Raw genomic sequence first — 16,844 nt, 5'->3', positions numbered from 1 at the left:
GGGTACATAAATGTGAAAAATTGCAATACTACCATAGGATGTTTAAATGGGCCCAACATGCTCTCGGCTCATCTGCTGGGTGTCTGCATGTCTCCAGGAAAAACGTTATGGCAACAGTAGAGGGCACTGTGTAACCACTCATAAAGTGCTGTACAACACAAGGGTTTCGAAAACACTTCAGTGACTTTAAAGGGGTGAGTCCTCTATTACAAGAAGACACTACAAGTTAACACAGAAATTTTACTGCTCTGATATAGATTTTTTTTTTTTTTTTTTTTGCAATCTTCCAAAGACCTGGGTCTTAATTCTTATATTCTTACATTTACCCCAAATAACATCTCTCAACTCTTAACTCTTATCATCACTTAATCCACTGAGATTCTGACCGACAGGTCACTTCTCCAAAGGGCACGTGGGTCAAAAACGGGGCCGAAAATGTGTTTGACAGAGTTAGAGATGACAGATATCAAGACACTCATCAGTTACCTGGTTTGTCCACACCACCTCCCTGTCTCAGTTGTATCCAACATCTATACAACATCCCTCTGCAGCTTCTCTCCTTCATCTCCATCCCCTCCACCCCCAGAGGCTTTTACCTTATCACTGGCCTACTTCATTAAAAGAGGACGTGCCCAGAGCCATAGCCAGCTTTTTAGATATTCTGAGGTCATGAGTCCAAACTCCACCCAACCCCTCCCCTCACCCATAAAATTCTGACCAAAAATGAAGTCAGTATTTTATTTGTTTTGGTTTTCCTAATTTCTTTCATTCATTTGACTGTTCAGTTATGTCTTCTGTAAATCTTATTTACTTAAATGTCGAGTTGGTGTTTCTTAGCTTTCTCCACACTGCCAGCAACAAGACAATGATGGGGGAATACTTAATGTCTTGTTTTTTGTCTGACCTGTAAGCCGACAATTTGAATTAAACTCCATGTAGAAATACTGTAATGTGCCTGAAATAACCCTGTTTGTTGGCACTAAGACCTAAAAATCCCCTAAGAAAAAAACCCACCAAGACTAACATTTAATTGAGTAAAAACATCATTACATCATGCTCACAACATCCCAAAGCAGTGTTGCACACCTCCATCTAAAAAGTCCGGCTTTCTCGCTTGACCCTGGCTGCAGTGTACCTGCCACTCAGCTGGAACATCTGGATGTGTATTGGCCGCTGGTTGATGAGGGGCAGGGCGGCCCCGCCCTCCTTCAGATGTGCGCCTCTCCTGTCTATCCAGTCCGCGGCTCGCCCCTCACAGTGCGGATCCTCGGGAAGTCAACAGGAGGGCACGGACGGCAACACTTCAACTCTAAACAGCGAGGAACTGACTCACTTAGCCGTGGCCTGCTCCAACCAGATCTTACTGGATCTAATGAGTCGGGACTTTGTCGGGGGCCCACGAGGCGGGATTTGCCCCGGGGGTGGTTTTGTTTTACCTGGCCAGCCTCAGACGCAGATCTGATGGAGGGAGGCAGGGCTGAGTGCGGTGCCAGTCCGGAACGCTGTTGAGCAGAGCGCCGTCATTGAGCGCAAAGCAGCCTCTGCTGACAGGGAGCGGTCTGCTGCTGCCTCTCACGACCTGTGTCAATTCTCAGGTTGTTTGTTGATTTTTCATTTTAGAAGTGACAGAAGGCTTTCTCCAGAAGCAACAGCCCGTGGAAAGGACAAGACAAAAACCAGTTAGGATTTTTTTTTTAAGCTCTTGGCGACGCAATGGGGATGTAACCGGTTTCCACGCGCATTGGGAAGTGGCGTGAGGTTGCCTCCACATTGAGAAGAGCAAACTGCGAGGGCGTTGTAGTTAATTGAAATCGATCCGGTGGTCTCTTTTTGAATGTGAAGCCGCAGCAGAGATTCTTCCTCCTCTCCTCCTCTCCTCCTCCTCCTCTCACCTCCAACATGACTTCACTGTCGGGGACCAAGGAGAGGTCTGTGAGCAGCCGGAGCAGGAAATATGGGGTAGGTTATTTATTCCAGCAGCCGTGGGGTGGACGCACCTCTGCTACCTATGAGCCTGGTAAAAACTTACCAATCCCTTCAGTGACGCATGAACTTCATCTCGCGCCCATTTGAACAGGAGTCTGTAGTTTGCAGACCCATTCTCAGGCTGGCGTGAATATGAAACTCATTTCTGATTGATTGCTTTGTGAAGATCACATTTCACACATCACTGCTCATGGCGTCACAACAGTGGCGTGCGTTTTCACTGATAGAGCGCCCACATCTCTTAATTATCAGTAACTGAAGGCCAAGCAGCTAAATCAGGTGTTACGCTCACACCTGTGTCGCTGCCTGCCTCCTGTAGCCTAATTAGCATGAATTTATAGCTCACGTGAATGCCAGCCTCTTCACTTGGAGATGGTTGTGCATTCCCACTTATCATTCATTGCTTCCTTATTATAGACCTTGTGATGGAATAGAGCAGCTATAGTACCCAACCTCTCCAAGCCTCCACCACATCAATGGGTCTGTTCTCTCTGACTGCGTTTACCCTGCGACAGAAGTTCTAATTTTCAACTCCTTGTGGCTCATTTGATGTTCCCATGTGGCTATCTGAGTAAAGAAAAATAAGACAGGTCTCCACACGAATCTGACTTCCTGTCACCGTCATAGTAAATGTTTACCATTGCTTCCCTTTAGCTGTGTGTAATATTACCATAAGATACTGTAACTGTCTACTGTATGTTTAGACTGCAGGTTTCTTTCCAAAATAAGATATTCAACTTTTAGCAATTGCTGGCATGAAGGTGAAGCATGGATTTTCATGCTGTGAGCCAGTTTTTTTTCCTCATGAATTTTACATGTTCAGCAGACACACAAACAATGAATGATTTGATAAATTCTACAAAATAGCTAGCATGCTGAATATGGCTCGGTGGATGCAAATGGCTTGACTTTTAATTTGCATGATACACGACCCTCCTCATTATTCGACTTTCATCCAACCTGTGCAACCTGTTGTGTGCACGGCGATGAGTGGGTTGCTGCACATATTCACACAATGGAGGCCTTTTTTCGGGGCACGATTTTGACACGTGAAAGCAGAGAAGCACTCGTGTAATTAAGAGTGTAATTAACAATAATCGTAATAATGATAGTAATAGCGTCCCTGTAAGCCTTGCCAGTGATCCAGCATGAGCAATAGCACGGTGCTGGAAATGTAAAACCTATGGGGAATTCAGCCATCATTAATTTCTATTAATATTACCTGTGCTTTGCCGGCTACAGCATCAAAACATATATTTTTTAATTTCCACAGATGCCCGACACCTCCCCAACTAAATCTGCCTCCTTCTTCCCGGACACGTGGTACCGAAAGGCCTACGAGGAAACCACCCGCTCCAACACACGTCCCGCCCCGGAGGGTGCCGGTTCCATGCCAAGCTCCACAGGCACTCCGTCCCCAGGCTCAGGAATCTCCTCACCAGGGTCCTTCTCTGGATCACCTGGGACCATCTCTCCGGGGATTGGGACGGAATCGCCTGGCTCTCTGGGTGGGTCCCCGGGTTTTGGGACAGGATCACCGGCCTCAGGCAGCGGAAGCTCCCCTGGTAGTGAAAGAGGGATATGGTGTGAGAACTGTAACGCGAGGCTGACAGAGCTGAAGAGACAAGCACTGAAACTGCTCATCCCTGGACCTTATTCCAGCAAGGTAAAAAACGTAGACTGTGTGCTTGTCCTTCTGTCTTCTGTCTGTCTTGACTCTGTGCGTGAATCTGACTGCATGTGCTTTTGTGTCAGGGGTGAGCTGGTTACACTCAGTATAGCCTCCAAAAAATAACCTGTTCCTTCATTAACTCTGGCATTTGGACAGTGGCACTTAGTAGCTTGGTTGCTCATGAAAGACTGGGCCTCCAATCATTCCCTTGCTTGCTGTGTTGCTATGTAGTCAGAGTTATTGTTCTCATAAATCATAACGATGCTGTAATTTGTCCAACCCTCATTCGACCAGCTGTGGAAAATAGCAGAGACCCAACAGCCTTTGGGATTTAGGATAATTATTATATCTGAAGCTGTTCATCAATTCCTGACACCAAAAACAAAATAATGGATGATACAGACAAGATAATTTTGATTTTTGTCATGGAGTTTTAGTCTATATTGCTTTTCTCCCTTTGGGGGAATTAGCATGATGGATTACTGAAAGACATTGACCATGTAGAGCAGGTATGAATCCATATAGATTGCTGCCTTTTTCTAATTTTCTTTGATGGGTGAATTCCTTTTTCTGCGAGTAATCCATATAATCAATTTTAATTCCATTACTACAGTGACTCTCCACAGACAGATCATGAGCCCCAGAGTGCTGTGAGTTGATTGACGATACAACATTAAATCAGATAGTATACATATTTCTGATCATGTATATACACTGCATTTTTTGTTTGTTTGCCTACAATGAGTTGTTTTGTAGCTCATGAATTATGATTAATCAACAAAAGAAACCACTGCTAACAACAGAAAGCATTGTTTAATTACCTGGCGCTATGACTCAGTGTGTTCCATGCAGGTTGTGCTGTTGTGCATGGGTCAGATAAACATTATCGCTGAGAAATAAGTATATTTAATTTTTGGTGTTGGTTTGGCTTGTAAAAAACAGTGGTTATGCGCATTGAAGGCATGAAAAAACATACTGAAAGCCCTTCTGGCATGGCTTTTGACTGCATAATTTTCAAACACGTAGCCTCTGGGTTCGATGATCTCCTGCTGCAGTTGACTGGATTTTAGTTATGAATGCAGCGGGGCCGCACATCAGACTCAGAGTTAATTGGTAACAAATTAGCATGCATTATGCACCACAGGGCTAATAAAGTGCATCCAACGAGAGGGAGTCAGATACGGGACCACAGTGGGACAGAGAGACTTACTGTACAGCCAGTAAGAGACACAGTGGTGGAGAAAGTAGGTTGCTATTAGCTCAGGAACATGACAGTTAGAAATGGTTGTGAACAGTGGTGGTTAATGGGGACTGTTGTTGGGCAGACCACTAATTGAAATGCTGTTTGTGAGGTTGGGTTTATTTCAGACTGATTAAAGCTTTCCCACTGTGGTTAACTTTATTGCAGTGCAGAATAAGCACAGGCACGTACTTTATAGTATTGTAATTGGTGTAAGTCTTGTATGTGTTTGTGGAAAATGTATCTGCACATGACATAAATTGAGTATGCTTTTAACAGCTGCAGATGCAAACCATAAAGTATGAATGGGAAAATGGAAGTGGGAATATCAGGAGTATCAGTAGGACTTGTGTGTGCTACACCATCCGTGTAGCACACTGGATATTCTCATGGTAAATTCACAGTCAGAGGAGTGAACATGTGGCTCTAATATGTGCTTTTAAATGTGTTGTTTTGTGGTTCTGATGAAGTTGCTCGAGTCCTATGAGTCAACTGACTCAGGATCAGTTGGTGGATGCAGACAGCATGAATGAATAACATTGCAACCGCTGTGAGTGTGAATAAAATGAAGCTCTCAATTAGATATTTCATTTGTTGGTTCAGGGTTGAACTCATCATTTGTTTTCATGAGGATGACTTAAAACAATCTTAACCAGGCAGGATCTCCTGGTTTCTCCCCCCTACTGTTCTTACAAGAGTGAACTGGCCAAGCTGAACTCATGTCCTTGGTGAAGCAATGTGACCTAATAATCCTTCCCCTTCACCAAATGTGCCAGAGCAGCATTTAAGCTGTGTGTGTGTGTGTGTGTGTGTGTGTGTGTGTGTGTGCGCGCGTGCGTGCGTGTGCCTGTGTCCCTTCCTGTTGTGCTGTCAGCATGAGACCCCATGTTATTCCCACAGGACACTGGGACATATGTGACCCCTCACAGCTAGAATAAACACACACACACACACACACACACACACACACACACACACACACACACCTCTGAACCATGCAGACCTGTCTCTCTCTCAGGATATGAATACATGATAGGCCATGCTTGACCCATGGTAGCCACACACACATTCTCACACAGGTCTGTTAATACTATGCAAATGATGACCTTCACCGGTCTTACTGTTGAATATTTTGCTGTTTGGGTGTCTGCAGTTCAGTGCGTGTGTGCATGTTCATTTGTGCTTGTAGGTCATTTAGCATGTTTGTGTGGCAGTTTGTTAGAGCACTCCGTGAATGCAGAAATATGCGCACACACACACACAGGGTCCATGTCAGATTTATCATTATTGCTTAAATGTCAAGATATTAAACTGTGGCAGACAGATCAGTGTATGTGTGTGTTCTCATCCGCTTGTTTGTTGGATAACATCGGTTCATACAAACTAAGTGTTGTTTGTGCAGTGTTTGTTTGCTGGCTTTGTCTTAGACCTGGTTCCTCAGCCATTGATTCAATCAATCAGTCAAGAGTAGTCTGCTCCCTAGTGGTTTTAAGGAGACATGACAGTTTACAGGTGGAGAGATTGAAGGGTGATAAAGATGGCAACTTCTATACATGTATTAATGCCATCTGTGTTCTTTGTTTTTAATGTGACTTACGTTTTGAGTGTTATCCTCAAATTATACTGCAATCCATGTTAGGTCATAATGCCCATATACCTTTATTACTGCTGTTACTCAGTCAACTGGAAACTAAAGGAGGGAGGGAGAAAGAGAGAGAGACAGAGAGAGAGCGAGGGAGCGAGACAGGCAGGTCATATTGCCGGAGGCAGTATGGGTGGATGTGTGTGTGGCGCAAAAGAGTGTTCTGTTGAGGGATTAGAATGAGCAGAGTAGGTTTTCAGGTTTAAACGCACACACGCGTGCAAGTGCACACGCACTTGTAACCACACGACTCAAAAGCACATCTGGCTACACAGCTGTACTCACTTAAGGCCTCTGTCCCTGCTCTACTGGTGTGTGTGTATGCGTGTGTCCGTCTGTGCATGTGTATTCATCCCTTATATCCACGCCCAAATCATAAATGGATGGAGGGTGATCTGTTTTTGGTTGGTCCAGTTCAGCTCGGCAAAGTGGGTCACCGTGTGTGTGCGTGCATGTATGTGTGTATGTGTGTGTTTAAGTCACCAGCAAAGTGTCTGTTTCAGATCAGCTGAAAGTCAAAGCCATGTATGTTTATAGAGTGAAACATATACAATTCCACTTCAGACTTAAAAATGAAACCAAAAATGGACATGTTTGTGAATAGATTCACTCCCTGAGGACCTCTTACTGGCAACTTGACGTGTATTAAGGATTGGAATTTATAAATGCAGTATTTACAGTATACATTGTGTGTGTGTGTGTGTGTGTGTGTGTGTGTGTGTGTGGAAAAAAGGATTAGAAATGATCACATTCTGTTTTATTTACAACTTTTTGGGAATCAGACTTGTGTGTGTTTATATATATGTGCGTGTGTGTGTGTCTGTGTGTGTGTGTAAGTATAGATGTATGGGACAAGTACCTTGGTATGCCACAGGAAAATGGAAACCATGAACAGTCAAGGAGGTCAGTTACAGCCAAATACCTCCAGAGAGTGAGGTAGGTCCTGAGGAGTCAGGTCAACGGGAGGAATAAGATCCAAGCCATCAACACATCTGCCCTTCAGCCGTCTGATATCCAGCTAGAATGAAAAGGTGACCAAAGGAGGAGATAAAGGAGAGAAATATTAGGACACAGAACTCTGAGGGTTCCACATGAATTCTAGCAGCCTGTGACTGTACAGTAAACGAAAAGATGGGGCCTGAGGGTTAGTCAGTATCAGGGCCACTCTCCAGCAAGAAACATGGAACATCTACGAGTACATCAGAAAGAGGCCCCCCAGGACAAACCGCTAAATGAGTACCACCTTCGACAGATAGATGAAGTGACTGATATCGAGAAGTCTGACCAGTGGCAGCAAAAAGGCTCTGATCAGAGCAGCAGAAGAACTGGCACTCAGCACCAGATTGGTTGAGGCGCGGGTCTTCCACACAACACAAGACCCACGATGCAGTCTGTACAAAGATGTCCCTGAGGCTAGCACTCAGTAGCAGGGTGTAAGATGCTAGCTGGGAAAACATACACTGAAAGGCATAACCAAGTGAATGTACAGGAACACATGTACTGAATACAGACTGGAAGTACCCAAGTCCAAATGGGAAATGCGGCCAAAGGTGGTTGAGAATGGCAGAGCTTAGATCCTGTGGTAGTTCCAGGCAAATTAACAGGTGCTGGGTAAACAGACAGACATTGTGGTGGTCGATAAGGAACAGAAGACAGCAGGAGTGATGGATGTAGTAATCCAGAGCGACGGCAACATCAAGAAGGAAGAGCATGAGAATCTAGGGAAGGATTCAAGGAAAAGCCAGATCAAATGTGGCTGTTGGTTGGATAAAACAAGCATCTGAGGATGCCATCTTGAGCTTTTGTTACTTGTGAGGGCATTTTCCTTCCTTTCCTGACATTATACAGAAAATACTTGGAACAGGTTAATCAATAATGGAAACAACTGTTAGTTACAGCCATAAATACACCACAGTGTAATTGTCGTACATTAGACCAATAGATGGTACAACGTGCAGCACTACCGATAATCTACTTGGCACAATCATTGCTATTCTCCACATATAAAGAGCAGGAAGCTTTTAAATACTCTGCACAAAACACCCCCATTCTTTCAATTAGACACTGAATTACTGCTGGAAGTATTAACCCTTATGTTGTCAACCAAATCCTTTTAATTCCCAACATAATCGAAAAGCCCCATCATTAGTAGCATGTCTGACCAGTAGGTGAACTGGAGGTTTATGATCTCTCCTCAGTTTCAGAGGCTTTTCCAACCCTCAAAAACAAATTAGGTTAACACTTTTGTGGATATAATCAATTTAACTAATCCCAGTCACCAGGTAATTTTCACCCAAAGCCAGTAATTTGTCTGTAATTAGTCTACTTATCAGATCAAATGCTGGAGTATTATTGCTCTGCGGTCTGTCCTCAAAGGGATTTCTGCACACAGGTAGCTAAGCTAGATATCCCATAATAACCAAATCCCATAACACTACAGATGCAGGCCTCCGGTAACCACGGCAGCTGGCGTTGCCACGGCAGCGACATGTGACAGATGTGAGCCGCATACATATCTCCATCAGCGTTAATGGGCTCCTCATAGCTGTGTGCGTGTTGGTGAGAGGCAGAGAGAGGGTGAAAATATATACAGTTCATGTGAATAATAGCGCATGTTCATGTGCATGTATGTGTTTTTGGCAAGAGGTAAGAGAGAGTATATATAGTTACAGTAGTGTGTGTGTGTGTGTGTGTGTGTGTGTGGAAAGAGAGAGGTAGAGAGCGATCATGCCCTCCTGATGCCTTTCAGGTGTGAAAGACATTACCATATAAAGAGGTGGCTTCATCAATAACAGCAAGACGGAGTGGATGGATGGATGAGTGTGTGTCTGAGGGGAGGGAGGGATGCTGATGCAAGCTGAATCGAAAAGCTTCTCACTGGGTTTATGTCAATTTGACCCACCCCCCCAAGCGCGCACACACACACACATATACATAGGATCAAGTATACTTACTGTACCCTCTTTATTTCAATTCAATTACTTTATTTAACAGAAACGCTGTAGTTCAAATAATACCCAAAGATCTGTGTGTATATTGAAGTCAATTTAACATTTAGGCATTTAAAATTAGAAAAAAAAAAAATTAGTAGTATAGTAGTATATAATCATTGCTCCACACACTGAATTACTCTTGAACTCACAAAGCCAGCAGGTAGTTCACTTTATCTAATGGGCGTGTCTTCAAGGAACTTTAATGTGAAATAAACTGAAATGGGTGTTAATTTGTAATTATGAACACTAACAGGCGGGAAAATGATTTCTGCCCTTGTGCGTCTCGTTAGGACCTTTGCCTGGCCTCTTCCAAACAGGCAGTGTCAGTGACATAACGCACAATGTCCTGCAGCACTCATTGTCTAAAGATAAACATAGCAGTGACTCCCCCTCCTGCTCCTGTCATCCACACCGTCGGCAGATCTCCACCAGTAGAACCCCTTTGGGATGAGGTGGAACCATTAGGAATGTGCTGCTTAAGATCCTACAGGAACACATTTGCATTGACTGAGATACCGGTGGAATTTTCCCAGCACTTCATGTTGTCTGTACCTCGAGGAACCATCACAGCTGCAGAGACGAAATGTGTCCAACCCAGTGCCACCAAGGTGGACCTGTGGGCAGAGTGTGCACAGCATCATCTGCTGTTTTCTTACTCTCACCCCATTTAGCTTTGTCCCCTCTCTCTCTCTGTCTCTCATTATCTGCACTCTCTCTAGACACAGTCTCTCTGTGTTTCTTTATCTCTCTCTCTCTCTCTCTCTCTCTCTCGCTCTCTCACACACACACTCACTCACACACACACACACAGACATTCATACCCACACTCATTTTTGTTTTTTTTTTAATTGGGCTCCGGAGAAAGGAAGAAAAATGAGAGAAACAAAGATTTCAATGAGGAGGAGAGTAGTGGGAGGAAGAAGAGGAGAACGGTGAAACAGGGGGTAAAATGAGTAGTTAGAGAAAAGAAGGAAGGCCATTTTCCCTAATAGTGCTATCAGCATCATTACAGTCACTGACCCAGAGCAGACACACTTAATTAGTGTAACTACCCCAGCCAGTGGGCTGCCACAGTCAACACACTGTGTGTGAAACCTGTCTGTCTGGAAAGAGCCAGAGAAATTACAAACAGCTTTGCCAGTTCCAAAAGACAGCAGATGATGAATTTGAGTTTGCCAGTGTGCATTAATTAGGAAATGTAGCACAAAACACACATTATTAGATCCAGTTGATGGATGTGCAAAGTGCCAAGTGTTTGCACAGCGGGTGCCATCACACTTTGCTTTGTTTTGACTCTTGAACTGCAGTCCCCGCTCGCTGGCTAATTTTAAAAGAAATTCAGTAAACTTTGCTCCAAAGCCTGTCTTTGTTTTTGTCACTTGGCATTAGTGTAGTGAATACTTTGAAATGTTTGCATTGCTCTGTTTTTCATATCAAGGTTTCACATTTAATGACTTCCTGGTAAATTAAGGTTAAATACAGAGTACATATGTAAGATGGGGTAACCTGGTTCCCAAGCAGTCTTTATGTTGGACAGGGACATTTGTCTGCACCCCAGTCTCTCTCTGTCCTCTTACTTCCTGTCTGTCTGCACTGTTTTCGGTCAATTGAAGGCAAAAAGAAGAAAACACACTATATATTAAAATCAAATAAACAATTGTAGTCCACTTAAAACAGTGACGAAGAAGAGCCAGTTTTACATTTATACAGTGCAGTGCCTCACACATTCCAGGACCAACTCAAACACACCCACCACTCCCACACAGCACCAACACGTTGTAACGACAGGCAAATCACATGCATGAGTGAACACACACTGGCACACACACAGCAGTGTGCACAGGTACACACTGGCATGTGCGTGTGTGTGCTACCTAAAACATGCGTACACACATGCGTACACTGCTGGATGGTGGTGAAAGTGGCAACAGCACCTGCTGCCATGAGGTCTGTAGCTACCATGGCAACTGCCTCTCCATCACCTCTGTAATACAGAAATAAATGGAGAACGCTGTACAGTAGTTACACATCTGTCTCCTCTGTCTGTCTTCTTTTGTTGTCCTTTTTGTTTCATATTTGGTATGTTTTTTTGTGTACAATGATACAAAGTTTGACATTTATCTGTGCATTGTAATGTACATATAAAATATTCCTTAATAAGCTGTGAGTGTACATATCTAATTTTTTCTTTCTTGTCATGCACAAAAAGTGCGCAACCTCATGGACAACAGAAATGCTACTGCAGTGGTCAAAGATTTCATTACATTACAAAATTACAGGTTATTTCACATCTTGATCAAAATATTTTGCTTTGTCTCTCAAGCTTGGCAGATAGCATTAGCCAAAAGACATCAACATTAATGGTGGCAATTTCACTAAAAAGTACGTCCCTTATGTCCTCATTGATTGGACAGCAAAACAGAAAATGTACTTCTTCTCAGTTTCTCAGTTTCACGTAGCTCACACAACAAACAACGGCTCCTCTGGAGTGACATTAAACCTGCCAGTCTCTTGGATTAATGGTAATACTCGTGGACATAACTGCACACAAAGGGATTTTCTTCACATAATGATCTACATTGTCGTTATTCTTCATGAGACCATTTTTCTATATACTTGACAAAAATTTCGCTCCTTATCGCCTCAATATTGTGAAATAACCTGTTCTGGAAAATTAATGACCAATTATTCAAATGAAGTAAGAATTTCAACTCGTTCGCTCAGGGTTGACCAACTGAATATCTTTTTCCTGAGCCTCTGATCAGACCTCTTCAAAGTTGATGCTTTTGACATTAATGTCTGATGTTTGATATTTATCCATCCATCTGTTGGTCAGTTGGACTGAATGTGCTGCGCCTGTGCAGGCACTGTTTTTCTTTCCTGTTTGCCTTCCTCAGACTTTTAAAAGTTTTCTGATTCCATCATCCAGAGCCAAGACGAGGAGTGAAAATGTCCCAGTGTTCCAGTAGCTGCAGGTGCCAGCTCCGGCACTCTCTGACACTGTGAAGTCTCGCTCGCTGAACGGTTTATTTGAAGACCTGCTAACCACACTTTTAACATTAGCCAAGCTGCTGTCATAAGCTGATATATCACACAGACACACGCACATGCAATCACGCAAACACACCTCGTGCACATGCACACACGCCTTCACAGTCAGATATAACACATCTATCTTCAGCATCGCACACCAGGAAAAACTCATGACAGGCCGAGGTGTGAGTGACAGAGATGATGTGTGTGTGTGTGGTTGTGTCCGTGTGAGTGTGTGTCTGTGTGAATGTCTGTACTTTATCTTTGTGAGAACGAATTTAAGCTTTCAACTTTCAAATTAAAGATGTTAACGCGGCCTTATTTCTTCAAGGGACTATTTTAGTGTCTGGATTTTAGGGTTACTTTAGAATGATAAAGTGTGCGTTTGTGAGTGTTGATGCCATTGACACAAGGAAGGTAGAAGGACCCTTTACTGAAGGACTCACATAGCAAGTACAATGGAAACTGTTCACTGTCGCTGCAAAACAGAAGTAGTAGAAAACTGAGACCACTGAAAGGCTGAAAATACTCAAACTAGGAAGTGTGGGTCTATAGCATACGACTAAATGTAGAGCTATGACGCTCTGGGAGTAACATGCTACTCCACTAATGTCCACTGATGCACTGCACCCACACGTGACACTCGGGAGGCAGTCAACTGGAGAGAGAGTGAAAAGCAAAACGCACCAGGCCCACAGCATACACACTCACACAGGAGCTCACAAGTGACAGCAATTTACAGTAAATGATGGCCACAGTGCGAAAAGCACATTTATGTACTCAATTTTTTTAGCACCTTTGTATTGACATTAGTGCAAAAATTTGATTGACAAAACAGTTAAAACTTAAATACTGTAATACAAGGTCACAGGTATAAAAATTCCATGAAAATTACTTAGTGAAAGCAGCAGCTCTGGATACCTGTAGGTCTGATTCCACCTTCAATAAAAATATATTTTCTAGCACCTTGATATGACCAGCAAACAGCTGCTTTTACTGGTTCCATGAGGTATGTTCATGCAGTTAGTCTGGATGTTGATGTTTGCACGTGCGGCTCTACTGGATGAATATAAAGGAAGGGATGAGGTCATCATGATACCTCTGCTCAATGCAGATGAAACTTGAAGCTTGAAGCTTGAAGCTTGAAAAGGCGTCTAGAGGCAGAGGGATCAGTTTGTTTTCGGTCAAGCACACATATTCACATATACATACATGCACGTGCAGCCTTCTGCAGCCTTGTTGCAGCGCAGTGCTTCGACAGGTTTATTTACAGAGTGTGAGATCACTACCTGACACCGCTGTGCCTTCATCGCCAATTAAGGGGACACACCTTGTTTCAGAGTCTGATAAATATCATGACAGCTAGAAAACTTAAGATGGCCTCTTGGTTCTTTGCGTAAAGTTTTAAACAACACTTGAAAATTGTATCTGTCAAACCCATGAAGAGGAGGAGTGAAGAGGAGAGGGATGCAAAGAGGAGAAGAGAAAGAAACAGAAGGAAGGACGAGTGCGTAGGAAGAGATGACGTAGTTTCCCTTACAAAGTGTGTGTGTCTGTGTGTGTGTGTGTGCTTACTGTGGTGACAGACCTACCTTTTAGGGTCAAAATTAGAGTCAGGACTGTCAGTCAGTTGTTCATGTTTTACAAGCACTGTAATGGCATTCCTGCTCTAAATACACTGCACTTCAGGGCTGCAAACTTGTGTGTGCGTACATTCCTAGCTTAACTATATAGGTTAAGAGGCTGGCTAATGCCAAAGATAGGATGAGAAGAGAACTCCCTCTGTGTGTGTGTGTGTGTGTGTGTGTGTGTGTGTGTGTGTGTGTGTGTGTGTGCGTATTTTAAGCAGCACTGTGAGTCTATTGTGTCAGAGCATTGTAAAGGGCAGGAGGTGAAACGAGAACAAGGTTGACATTTAAGCTGCAGCTTCCAGTCCGGCTCCGTGGCAGACTTCGCTGCAGTAGTTGTGGATCATTTGCAGCAGTATTTAAAAATATGACTTTATTCTTTTATGGCCTTCCAATTTTAGAAATGTTTTTGAAAGCCTTGACTTTAAAGTCTGTCCTCTCTTCATGATGGTGATTACTTTCTGCAGAATTTAACATCTATCGTTGATGAAAGTGATGCACTGCATGCTTTATGGTTCTGCAACTCTGTGTGTGCAGTCTAAACCACAGTGGCTCAGTAAAGTCAGCCGCTTCATAACAAACACATGTCTCTTTCCCCTTCTATCCATTTGTCATCACTCCATACCCCATACAGACTAATGCACATAAATATCATCCACTTTCTTCTAATGCTTGTCGTTCATCTCAGCCCAGCAGCATCCCCTCTATCCTCACATCATTCCTCTCTCCAGCTTCTTAACAAGATGGAGGAAGAGGAAGATAAAAGAGAGACAGGGAAGGAAAGGTAGCGAAAGGAAGAAACTGGTCGAAATAGAGGTTTAAAGAAAAGGAGAGGCAATAATTCATGTAGGCTATACAGAGGTAGCGAGGCATAGATCCAAAGAGACTCTGTGCATGTGTGTTTGTGTGTGTTGGAGAGAGAGAGAGCGAGAGAGAGAGAGAGAGAGAGAGAGAGAGAGAGAGAGAGAGAGAATTAAATTGGCTGTTTGCTCCCAGTCTGTGCTTCAATCAGAAACAGAGAATAGCCTCCAGCCGTTAAACTTTCCAATTACCTTGAGCAGATGGAGCCTGCGGGGCTCAATTCAGAGGGTTTGAAATGGTTGTTGTTGTTTACTGTTATCTGCTATTGACTGTACACCAGGCAACATACAGTGTCAGAGAGGGAGTCATCCTAAAGCAGGGTTCTTTTAATCTCTTTAATCTCTGCCTCCATGTGTCTGTATCTCCCACATTTACACTCTGTCCTCTCTCACTGATGGATAGGTGGCTGTCTGACAAAGCACAAGCGATATCTGACTGATCAGGTCTTCTGGATCAGCAGCAGTCCGGCAGCCAGTTTGTGGCCGGACTGTTGTCGTTTTGAATCCATATGAAACTGGGATGGAAACTTGGATGAACAAGTCTTTCCTCTCTCAGCAACAAATGTGCTCTTGAGCTGCTCACGCTTGAGGAGCCCAGTGACCAACAGTGGAACACTGTGGCTGCTTTACAGAGCTCCCGCCTATGAATGAGCGCTACTGTGTGATTCAGAAGCCTGGAGGAGGCCAAGCACACTCAGTTGGCTTTCATGGATATAAGGCTGTTTAAAAAGTGTTTTAGTTTTAGAGGCTTGCAGGGTGATTTAAGCACACCCCGAGGAGGTTTAAGGTTTATGCTAAAACACATAAAACCTCTTTGTACAGGCATGGGGGAGCCACCTGACAAATTGGTTTGAAGTCCTGGTCAAACACGCAGTTTACTGCATTACATGGTTTGTTTGTTTAAATTAGCAGCTTTTCAAAGTATAGCTATTGTTTTAAGTCAAAAAAACTGTCTAATAGTTTGAATATGAATGCAGATTGTACAGACATTCTTCCTTTTCTGGTGTTTCGGTGAACATTTTAAGCAACACAGTGAGCTGACAAACACATGAAGGGGTCTGTGAATATTCCTCTTTGCAATACTGTGTTTAGAACTTGTGAGCAAATGTTAGCATGCTACAGTAAACTCTGTACCCACTCAGCATGTTAGCATGCTGTTATTAGCATTTATAGCTTGAAGCACAGTTCTGTCTAAGTACAGCCTCACAGAGCCATGAGCATGGCCACACTTGTCTTCTTGTAAATGATCTTATATGACCCTTTAGCCTTTCATTAGATTAGTTTTCATTGAAGAGTGACACAACAAAAACTGGGCAAAAGAGAGGGATGAATGAAAGTGGAATTTACAGTTATATGGTACATGTGTTAACCACGTCATCAGGACACAATCATCTCCATCATCTTTACTATTGTAGATTTCTAACAAAGTTTAAGTCGTAGCCTGGAGTCTCCTATAAAAAGCTGGTAGATGCAGACTCACACACACAACCTGGCACATGTTGGAATTTATTTTCTTTTAAAAAAGAAGATAAAACCAAGTTAATGCTGAGCCAGGAAAAACCCTGACTGAGTTTGTATATTTGCATTTGCGCTCAGGATGCACACTGTTTCTGTGCACACAGTGTTCACCTCTTTCCTAATGTGTGTGCTCACATGTAGAAGCGCGAGTTGTCAGGCAGATTTTTACCTTCAGTTCCTCCCTAGTGAAACTCACTAACCTTGGGGTGGAAGGATACTGGAGCGAGGAACGGGTAGATCGGAGGAAAGAGGAGGAAAAGAGGGGAGCAGCG

At 43.4% G+C, this 16,844-nt stretch overlaps 1 protein-coding gene across 1 annotated transcript in view; it reads left to right on the top strand.

Moving 5' to 3' along the window:
- The first annotated feature begins 284 nt into the window (after positions 1 to 284).
- The window catches only part of kif26ba (kinesin family member 26Ba), an 82,588-nt gene continuing 66,028 nt past the window's right edge, over positions 285 to 16,844 (top strand). The window contains exons 1-2 of the mRNA XM_076722955.1: positions 285 to 1,959; positions 3,260 to 3,652. Of these exons, the coding sequence (XP_076579070.1) occupies positions 1,900 to 1,959; positions 3,260 to 3,652 (453 nt within the window). The 5' untranslated portion in view covers positions 285 to 1,899. The remainder of the gene's footprint in view (positions 1,960 to 3,259; positions 3,653 to 16,844) is intronic.

The sequence above is a fragment of the Chaetodon auriga genome, chromosome 1, assembly GCF_051107435.1.
Source record: "Chaetodon auriga isolate fChaAug3 chromosome 1, fChaAug3.hap1, whole genome shotgun sequence".
Lineage (NCBI taxonomy): Eukaryota > Metazoa > Chordata > Actinopteri > Chaetodontiformes > Chaetodontidae > Chaetodon > Chaetodon auriga.
The sequence above is the reverse complement of the archived record's forward strand: the minus strand, read 5'-3'. Positions and strand labels throughout refer to the sequence as shown.